The sequence below is a fragment of the Humulus lupulus genome, chromosome 3, assembly GCF_963169125.1.
Source record: "Humulus lupulus chromosome 3, drHumLupu1.1, whole genome shotgun sequence".
NCBI lineage: Eukaryota > Viridiplantae > Streptophyta > Magnoliopsida > Rosales > Cannabaceae > Humulus > Humulus lupulus.
This window is the reverse complement of record NC_084795.1, coordinates 10,144,661-10,156,019: the sequence shown is the minus strand read 5'-3', so window position 1 is coordinate 10,156,019 and position 11,359 is coordinate 10,144,661. Positions and strand designations below refer to the sequence as shown.

At 30.4% G+C, this 11,359-nt stretch overlaps 2 protein-coding genes across 2 annotated transcripts; one reads left to right on the top strand and one right to left on the bottom strand.

The window, feature by feature from the left end:
* The first annotated feature begins 662 nt into the window (after positions 1–662).
* LOC133823623 (uncharacterized) lies at positions 663–2,660 on the top strand. Its single transcript, XM_062256484.1, has 2 exons — positions 663–1,745; positions 1,887–2,660. The coding sequence occupies exons 1-2, from the start codon at positions 663–665 to the stop codon at positions 2,658–2,660; spliced, it is 1,857 nt and encodes a 618-aa protein (XP_062112468.1).
* A 4,254-nt stretch (positions 2,661–6,914) lies between these two features.
* LOC133822052 (xyloglucan O-acetyltransferase 1) lies at positions 6,915–9,186 on the bottom strand. The gene is made up of 2 exons (XM_062254255.1): positions 8,717–9,186; positions 6,915–8,599 (listed from the first exon to the last, which is right to left on the bottom strand). Exons 1-2 carry the CDS (start codon positions 8,940–8,942, stop codon positions 7,494–7,496), a joined length of 1,332 nt encoding a protein of 443 aa, XP_062110239.1. The 5' UTR covers positions 8,943–9,186; the 3' UTR covers positions 6,915–7,493.
* Between the last annotated feature and the right edge of the window lie 2,173 nt (positions 9,187–11,359).

Sequence of the window (11,359 nt, the reverse complement as noted above, 5' to 3'; positions counted from 1 at the left end):
CTCTCGCTAAAAGACAGAGCTTGGAGACTAGTGGCTTACTTAACAGCCACTCTCCCGCTACAAAACAGAGCTTGAAGGCTGGTGGCTTACTTAACAGCCACTCTCCCGCTAGAATCATGTGATGTGCACCCATTGGTTTGAAAGCTTTATATTCAGTGTGATTATAATGATAATCATTTGATAATGTTTATGAAAAGTGTTATGTTTTCTTGCTGGGCTTCGGCTCACGGGTGCTATGTGGTGCAGGTAAAGGCAAGAGGAAGCTGGACCACCCTTGAGTTGGAGGGCTTAGGTGATGACGTGTACATATGCAGCTGCTCGACTGCCACAGTCGAGGTTTAAAGTGGAACTAGGGTTGAACCCTGTTTTGCCGCTTAGAACGGCCTATTGTAAATATTTTCTGTAATAAACTCTGAATTTTATTTTCGGGATCCCAATGTATATGCTAAACGTTCTAGTGAAACGTTATATCTTAACCAAAATGTTTAATCCCTAACTCGCTAATCATACCTAGATCACGATTTTGGCCAAATGACTCGATTAGCGAGTTTAGCACTATTTACAAGGCACACCGTAACGGTCCCAGGAGTTGGGGCGTTACAGCTCCAATGGTGTCACATATGTTGTTTGCAGATGATAGTTATTTATATTGTCGGGCGACTATGGTGGAGGTAACAAGAATTATAGAGCTGCTTCAGGTTTTTGAGAAAGCTTCTGGACAACAGATAAATTATAGCAAATCATCTGCATTTTTTAGTACCAATTCAGCAAATGGTATTAGAAGGCAGATTTGTGATTTTATGGGGATTAAAGAAGCTGACACTAATAGTCATTACTTGGGGTTGCCAAGTATGATGGGAAGAAATAAGAATGTTGTTTTGGGATATTTAAAGGAGCGCATTGAGAAAAGAATTCATAGCTGGGATAGTAAATTATTATCAAAGGCTGGTAAAGAGATTTTAATCAAGTCAGTGGTGCAATCTTTACCAAGCTATGCTATGAATGTTTTTTTATTGACAAAGGAGCTGTGTCAAGCGATTGAGAGGAAGATTTCACAATTCTGGTGGAGTTCAAAGTCGACAAGAACAAACGGAATTTCGTGGAAAAGTTGGGCGAATCTTAGTAAACATAAGAATAATGGAGGTATGGGATTCAAAAATTTGAGAGATTTTAACTTGTCTCTTCTAGGAAAACAGGGGTTTCGGCTTTTAACTAATGAGAAGAGTTTGGTTGCTCAGATTTTTAAAGCACGTTATTACTCAGCGGGGAATTATTTGACAGCAGAATTGGGACCAAATCCCAGTTTCATATGGCGTAGTGTGTTTGAAGCAAAAGAAGTGGTGAGTCAGGGAGTTCGAAGATGTATTGGTACAGGATTGGAGACAAGCATTTTGCGAGTACCGTGGCTGCCTGATGAACATAATGGCTGTATAGAGTCAACACAACCAGCCTTAGAGGGAAGTTTGGTGAGATCGTTAATGGAATTAGGTGGTGGAGGTTGGGATGATGATATCTTACAAGATTTGTTTACCGAGAGGGACAAGGAACTCATATATCAAATACCTTTGGGAAGTAATGATAATCATGATTCATGGTATTGGCTCTATGAGAAGAATGGAGTATACTCTGTTAAATCGGCCTATAAAATGCTGCAGAAAAATAAAGGTAGTTGGAGCCCAAGTGCAAATTCTGGTTTTTGGAGAGGTATTTGGCAACTAAAAGTACCACCAAAAGTCAAGAATATGGTATGGAGAGCTTGTGCGGGATGTGTTCCAACTAATGTTCAATTAAAAATTAAGCATGTCCCAGTGGAAATGTTGTGACCATTATGCAAAAGTGAACCAGAAACTGCTTTGCACGTTCTGGTGGACTGCAATTTTGCACAGAATTGTTGGCGTTTGTTGTTTGGGGCAGCTAGAGCAAGTGCAGAAATGACATTTTCGGCTTGGTGGCAGCAGGCAGTTCAGACAGGGGATAGAGAGGAGATGGAATTGGGGGCGGTACTGTGTTGGGTTTTATGGAAGATACGAAATGAGCTCGTTTGGAACAAGATAAATCTGGTTGTTAATAAGGTGGTCTTTTTAACAAAACTTACTCTTAATCAATATAGATCTGCTCAGGAAAGGCTACAAAGATCCTCTAGCAATCAACATGATGACGAAGAGGTTCTAGAGCAATGGACGAAACCGCAAATTGGCATGATTAAGGTTAATGTTGATGGAGCCCTCTTTGACAATGAGGGATATTTTGGATTTGGTATGGTAGCTCGTGGTAGTGAAGGGGGGTTTATTGAAGCTTTCCAATCTAGTTCCAAAGGAAGAGTTATACCTAATATGGTGGAGGCCTTAGGGATCAAGGAGGCTTTAAGTTGGATAAAAAGAAAAGGTTGGTCCAAGGTAATATTGGAATCGGATTGCTTGAATGTGGTTAATGCAATAAAGAGTACATCTTGTATGGTGTCTCCATATGGGTTACTTATTCAAGAATGTAAGCAGTTATTATCTAAGTTGAATGATGTTTGTGTTATGTTTGTAAAGCGATCAGCAAACAAAGTTGCTCATAATCTTGCTAGAGCAGCTTGTTTTAAAACTGGTTGTACTATTAGTAGGAGTGATGTTCCTACTGATTGTTTGTCCTTGTTATTGAAGGATATCGTTTAATGAAGATTGAAATTACTTTTTCAAAAAAAAAAAAAAAAATTAACATTAACATATGCATATGCTCAAATTACAAAAACAATTGTATGACATGTAATGCAATGCAATCATGTCATTATTGGCTATGTGTTATCAAAATAACGTGGGTGTTATATCAAGCACAGTGACCCTGGACCACAGACAACTTTTTGACACCGACTGTCACACAGATCGTGGTGTCGACTGCGTACAAGTGGCAAAATGACTATCCAACAACGCCACTTGACATGGAAAAACATGCAACTACCACTATGACAGTGTCAATGATGTTTCCCCCAACAAAGTAGTGGGTTGACATTCCTCACATTGGGCCCATCAAGATATGTTCGAGTCCACCAGCTCATTTAAGCAAAGAATGTACATTTACCATGTAATAAATTCCCATTAAGGAGAATAATTGAAATCAGCTCCAATTAATAAGCTTAATTGCCCCAACAACCTATAAATAGGGATAGGATGCACACTGTAAAGGATCCAAATTTCTACTTTCAGAGTGAGCTCATATGCTGCCCGAAAACCAAAAGAACACGAGCATTGCAAGTTTTTAGCATCCTAATACAAGTGACTCGTGGACTAGGGTTGATTCACAACATGAACTACGTAAAAATTCATGTTTCAATCTTCTTTTCTTTAAGCTTTAGTTTAATTAGTTGTTAGCAAAAAAAAAACTAGTCAACAAATATATTTAGTAATAATTAATTAAGAAGGGTTTAAAGAGAAAAAAATAGATGCTATATTTTTTATTATTAAAATCATATTTTGCCATTATAAATTAGGATTTATTTAATAAAATATATCATTGGTGACCTAGGTGAGCCCAAAAATAAATATTTAGGATCTTATTGCTACAAAATAAAAATTGGAGACCTAAGTGTTACGTAAAATTTGAATACCTCAAGTGCTATTTATACTTGTTGATCTTTCAATATTTCTCCTATGTTTTCTATGATAAGGTTAATGACGAAAAGTTTTGGCATAACTTAACACAACAACTGTTTTGGCTTACATTTGCGATTTTTCTAGGCACAAGTTGTTATGCATTTTTTGTTAAATTTATTTGGAGACTAGTAAATTATTATCATTTTGAAAAACGAACTTATTATTATAGATTTTATTAGACTAGTAATTGGTTACCAGAGCTTGTACATTGTCAAATTTTGACAGACTAGTAGCTATTTATAACTTATTTGAGAAAAAAATTTATGACTGAAATAAAAAATTAAAAAAGTTCATTTTGTGGTATTTATTAAATAAAAGGAAAATCAATCAACATTTAGTTCCAATAAATTAAACGATACTTCAAAATGATATTGATTGCAATTTATGCGACAAGCTCGTTAGAGTATGAGCTTCCATAGTCAATGGAGTTACTGACGGAGCTAGGAGGATTCGGGTAGTCGTGGGCCGTGGCCCAACTTTTTATTTCTATATCTTTGTATAATGTGCTTTTGAAAAAATTTATTATAAATATAAGTAAAAATGTATATTGGCCCCGTAAAATTAAATACAAAATTATATATTTATATTATATTTGTATCTTTGGTCTCAATCTTTTCAAATCATATTATTTAAGTCTTTAAATAATATTTTTATTTCTATTTTATTTGAAAATACATTAAAAAAATATAAAATAAATAGTAAATCATTCTTAAAATATTTAGACATTTATGGTATGACAATAACAAACATGACACGAGAAAAAAATATTTTCATGGCATTTTTAAAAATATTTAATATTTTTATAAATTAAATTAATTTTTTATTAAAAAATATTATTACCTACATTGTTGTTTTATAATTAATATTAATAACTATATTATCTCGATTATCTTGATATTATAATTTTTTATTTCATATATTCTTTTTTAAACTTAATAATAGTGTATATAAAATTATTTATGTGCATATATATATGATTAGTTATAAGTTGCATTAGAGAAAAAATTTACAAAATAAAAAATAATTATGTACATTATAAATATTAATAATCTCGTGATAGTTCAGTAATAAATATTAAAAATTTATAAGTAAGCATTTTTTTTAATAAAAAAATAATTTAATTTATAAAACTAATAAATATTTTTTAAGATGTCATGAAAATATATTTTTTCAATGTCATGTTTAGTATTGTTATAAATTAAGTGATCCAATTTTTTTAAGATTGATTCACCATTTTTTGTATTTTATTTATGTATTTTGAAAGAAAATAAAATAAAATTGCATTTAGGGACCAAAATAATACGATTTGAAAATATTAGGGTCCTAACTGATACAAAATCAATTTTCAGGACTTAAGTATTACAAAGTGTAAATAATAGAGACTAAAGCGGAAAAAAGCAAAAAAAAGTATTTTAGCATAAAAACTTGAAATCTGCGTAGAGAAGTATGGTATTTTTATAATTAAAACTTGAGGTGATATTTTTGTAAATAAAATGTGTGTTGCAATCAAAGCTGTAATTATTCTAATAAAATTTCCCAACTTCTTTCTATCCCTTCTAGCTTTCTATGTTGTTTTTCTTTTAAAGGAAATTTACAAAAGTAACTAAGATTTTGAAAAAAATACTAAAAATACATAATTTGAAAAAAAATTACAAGAATACGAAGGGGAAAAATCATAAGCACGGAGTTTATTTTTTTAAACAAAATTTACAAATTTGTAACAATACAATTTTTTTATAACCAAAGTTTATAAATTTATAACTAAAGTTTACAAATTTGCAACAATATGTTACAAATTTGTAAACAATATTTACAGGCTAAATAAAAAATTGTAACAAGCAGTTACAAATTGTTGTCCGTATTTTTTTCATTTTTGTAAAATTATGTATTTTTCAAAAAAATTTAAAATTTACAATGGTAAATATAATTTTTACTTTTGTTAATATGCGTCAATCAACTTTCGAGACCCATTATTTTGGACAATACATAGACCCATAAAAAATTCCGTCTTGTTTTCTGATAATTTTATTACTCAAAAATAATATATGCTTATTAAATGTGTATTAAAATTGTATGTCATGTTCGTTAATTTGTATAAAAAAATAATATTCATTTTTTTTGTATGAATATATTTATATTTTAGCTCATTTTAATTAAAATTTTGCTATAATGCCTCTGGTGTATTTTTTATTTATTTAATTTTTACATATAATTTGTATACTCTATGCTTGTTCATATATATTATTATAATTTTTTTAATTAATACATACAGTACATTTATACATTTGACATAATTTTCAAATTTTCGCGGCCCCTAGACAAGATTCCTCAAATCCTGTTATTATCGCTTGCCCCTCCCTCTTCTTTATGGTTTCTTCAAACTCAAGCTAGCTCAAAAGTAACCTAGGATACTTTAAAGTTTACAAATAATAATGGAAGAAACATATCAAGTAATTGGGTAATTGGACACCTTGTGCCAGGCATCTTATATTTGGTTAGCAATATCTCATTATATTTATTAAATTCAAATATGTAAGACTCAATATTAGATTACACCAATATCAGTACGCCACTTACTAATAATTTTCGTAATTTTTTTTATCTATTTTGGCTTGTAATTTTTCTATCTATTTTGACTCTCGAGACACTTTCATTAGGATCATTGTGTATACGTTAAAATTGGGGCCATCCCATGAAAATAAAATAAAAAAGAGTAAACTAGCTAGGCATGGCATAATTTTTGTTAGGGTGGTGAAATGTAAACTTTATGTAGTGTTTGGTATAGAGTAAAATGAAGGTGAAAATGATTATCTAAAACACTTTACTGGTTCAAATTTTAAGAATAAAGTTAATAATTTTTGTAGACCCCTATGTAACATGTATTTTAAGAGTAAAGTAAACTATTTTATATAGTTGAGTTTAATATTACCTCTACTTAAGTTCCTCTATACTTACAATGTCACTCAACTATTCAAAACAAAAGAACAATGTCACTCAACTATTCAAAACAAAAGAGAAAATTCATGCCCTCCCAAAAAAACAAAAGGGAGAGAGAGAATTAATGTTCTTGTTCAATATAATAACCAATCCACATAATGACTCATGAAAACTTATTTGAATGTCTCAACAACAATAATAATAATCTAGAGTATTAGGTTCTAAAAAGCCTATCTTTGCTGCATTATGATTTGAACAATTCAAATACCATATATATTGATAAGATGCTAAGAATATTATATTCTATTTCACAAATCATACAAATTAACAAACTTATCAAAGTTTCATCAAAGTATATAGTTAATATTTTGCTCAAAGATGGGAAAGAAAAAAATTACAGACGAGACTTAAAAGTACATGAAAGAAAGAAATAAAGAAAGAGAGCAAAATACCTTCTATTCTCTACACATCCAAACAAACTCCTCAAGGGACAAAAATTTGAAGGCTGTCAAATTGCAGGAAACGAGTACGAGGCCCCAAAAAATAACTATATAATATACATGTGTATATAAATATATTATATATTTTTTCTGGATTCACAAAAAAACAGCAGAAGTGCCAATGACAGCAATGATAAAATTCTGTACTTGATAAATTTGAAAGCCCTGGTAAGTTTCACAGAAAAGGTCCAAAACCACTTTGGCACCATTAAATTCCATTGTCAGAAGTATCTCTTCACCAGAACCACTTTGGCACCACCATTGGCATTAATTGATTCTTTGTTTTATCACATAAGAGCTCATCCATAAAAGAACCAAAACCAATCAATCAATATCTTCCTCCTCTAGTGGCCATCATATACATTTATGAAAGGAATTTTGGCACTGTAATATTGTGATTAATAAAAACTCATTCTTCTTTTCAAGATCGACCCAGATTCCATTTCTTCATTACCTCTAATAATATCTCATTCCATGTATCTATAGGACCTGGCAGGCACCAATGAACGCAGTCGTTTTGAACCCTTTCAGTGACTCCATTAGCAAATGGAAATGGATGCATATAAGGTCCAGGATGACCATCTGGTCTCATCAATGACAGCTTAGTCACGTCCAAAGCCTCAACCCTAAACCCCATAATTCTTTTGGAGTTTTCTTTAGCTAACTCAATTTCTTCAACCTCAATATTTCTCATCTCTGCATTCATTCCTTCAGGCGTTTTCTCCTCTAATTCAGGCTCTGTTTTTGGACAAGCCCCGGCTTTATCCCAATCACCTTCGAAATGGGAAGGTGAAAAAGTAGTCAAAACGACGTCGATTCGTTTACCTTTAGCTTCTTGTCTTTCCATTATGGTCTTAAGAGTGGTCTTTACGGCCTTTCGTAGAACATCATAGAAACCAATCTCGGTGTGATTCAAACCAGGACAATAATGGCAGCCCAGAACAGAATCACCGTCATAATACACAGCCGGATGAAGAAACCAATGCCCAATCGAGAGCAAAACCTGGTCTATCGTATCCAATTCCGAGGCCCATCTCTCGTCAACTCGATCCAAATAAAGCTTGTTATGGTTTGGACCGTCGTTTGATTTTTCAACTCCTTGAACAAGAAAGGGTGACCAGTAGATTGAGAGGTTGGCATTATGGGAAGGAAAATGCCATCGACGGAACTTGTTATCTTCACCGCTTTTGTAAAAAAGATTAGGATTCGAAACAGTGGACAGCATACAAAGGAGGGACTCCAATTGGTTTCTGGCCATGGAGTCACCAATAAAGGCTATGTGCTTGTTTTGAATGAGCTCGAGAAAAGTGTTGGGGTTAAACCTTGGAATTGAGCATTGGTTGGGTTTCCACCTCCATTGGAGAAAACCCAGATCAGGTCTGCCATGGGAGATACAATTCTGACCTTCTTTAATTGTTCCACAACTCGTGCCATTGTACAGAGGGCCCTGTTTGTCAGGTACCCATTTCCCACTAGTGTAATCACATGTAGAAGAAGAAGAAGATTCATTAAAAGCTCCTTCATTTTCTGCAAATAAAGAATCGGCATGCACCAAAACCAAACACACCTTGTTAGATATAAAACAATCAAATCAAAATATGACAAGAAACGACAATAAAATGGGGTACGGCAACGTAATAATACCTTGAGAAGAGGAAGAAGGTGGAGGAGAGAAGGAAGAGAAGGACTTTGTTACAGTAATTGGGGTGGAATTAGGGAGCTGATCTATGGACGATTCAGGAAGGTTAAGAGGGTAAAAGTATAAACGAAACACAGCTATGGGGAGGATACAGTATATGGTCCAAGGTAAGAGCTTTTTGGTGAAAAAATGAGAATGATATTCTTTGAATGGGCTTATTGTTGTTCCCATCTCATACCCTTTTCTCTGTTCTCTTCTTTCTTTCACTCTGTTTATGGCTATGGTTATGATCTGGGGGAGTATCAGAGTATTCTTTAGCTGAGGAAAAGGCAGCTGAGTTTTTGGATTGGCAAATAACAGAGAGAGAAAAAGCTTTGTTTTTTCTTTTTTAGCCAAACAGAGAAAGAGAAAGAGAAAAAGAGTTTTGGTTTTGTGGTAAGGATGATGATTTAGTCAATGTGACATCGAGAATCCCATTATGTGTGTGGTTGGCCAACTAATTTTGGGAACGATTGGCGCTGCGACTGTTGTCCGCATGCCTGTTGGAACATGTGGTACTCTGCTTAGTGCTTTTCTTTCTTTATTTGTTTAAGCTTTGTTTGGTTTGGTTTGGATTTTATAAAATGGAAAAAATAAAATTATTAGATAAAAATGGAAGATACATGAAAAGGATTTTCTCAAATTTTATTTTGAGATTTTCTTAATTTTTAAAATTATATTGCATTTATATTTTATATTCTTACCAAATTAAAATGTTTTTATTTTTCTTCTAAAATCTAACACTATATTTGGTATAGAGAAAAAAAATAAATAATTCTATATAAAAAAAATGTGTAGATAATAGAAATTTTTTAGTTTTAATATAAATTTAAATGTTATAAAATATTATTATTATAATAATACATAATACAAAATTAGATATTTATTAATTATATTAAATAAATTCAAATGTTATAAAATATTATTATTATAATATATAATACAAATTTTGTTTGAATAAATATTTAGTAATTATATTAATATAAATTCAAATATTATAAAATATCATTATTATAATAATATTTAATACAAAATAAGATATTTAATAATTATTTTAATATAAATTCACATGATATAAAATATAATTATTACAATAATATATCATACACAATAAATACATTACATATAAGTATCATATATGTACAAATAGTATGAATTTGTTACTATATAAGAAATTAGAACAACATTTATCTTCTATCAAGAATAAACAAGTTTATTATCTAGTCATTAAGATGTGATTTGAATAATATCATGAATATTTTGTACCTTAAATATGGTAGTTTGTGATCTAAAAGTTTATTGTATTGTTTTTTTTAAATCATCAACAATATTTTGATTTAATTTTTCTTTTAATATATTTATGTCAAATTTTTATATATAATATTATTTTATTATTTAAAATTTATATGAGAATCATAAAAACTTAATAAAAATAATTAGTAAATTTTTAAATAAAATTAAACAAGCGTGTATTGGACATTGTTTGCAGCTAGTATTTATATGTATGAAAAAGAGAAAAGAAAATATTTTTCTTTTAGCCTACTGTGAATGACCATGAAAATTATTTTTAATTTTAATAAATATTAATGAGCGTAGTTTAGTAATTTATCGTTTTCTTTCTTTTTTTTTTTTTTTTTGGAGAACTAGTTTATGTGGGTGCTAAATTTATTTTTTTCTCTAAAATTTTATAAAATTATATTTGGTATAGAGGATATGAATAAAGAATGATGGAAAAATATAAGGAAAAAAATAGGTGAAGGAGAGAAAAAAAAACTTTTTTGCATGAAAATAATAATTCTTTCGTATAAATTATAATTATAAAAATAGTTTAGTATTTTATTATCATATTTCTTTCTATATTATTTCTTCTTTATTTAGGAAAATTAGTTTATGTGGGCCCTACATTTATTTATTTTTCTCAAATTTTTCTCTCCCATTAAACACGTACATTTTCTCTTTCTCTTCCCTTTTTTTCTCCTAAGTTCTCTTTCATCTCAACCAAACATAGACTAAGATTCAATATTTATTTGGAGAAAAATAATATTGGGAGGAAAGTGGGAGAATAAGTTAATGTTATTCTTTTTATCTAATTTTTATTTATTTTTCTTTTTTAATGTCAAATTGTTAAGAACCCACGTGGCCGGTCTTCCACTAAGACTGTGGGTATAGACATTTATGATTGCCCATTATTGTATTTTGTTTGTCATATTTTATTAATGATTTGGGTGGACACCCAGTGCCAATATATGTGCCTGGTTTTTTATGGGGGACATTCCTTTTTGTTTATTGTTATTGCTTGGTATTTGGTCTAAGATTACTCCTTCAAAATACTTCAATAAAACTTTAATTTTTTTTTTATTTTATATCAAATTTTAACAGTACACCAAATATTAACTTCTTTATATGGTAAAATTTTTGTATTTGAATTTTTTAAACACAAAAATAAAAGTATTATTTTATTTTTGTTTCTTTATTTTTAAAAAATAAAAATATGTTTGGTAATTATTTTTGTTTTTTGTTTTTAAAAACAAAAAATAATGAACGTGTTTGATAACTTTTATTTTTATTTTTTGTTTAAGAATATAAGGTGTTGATTTGAAAAAGAGAAG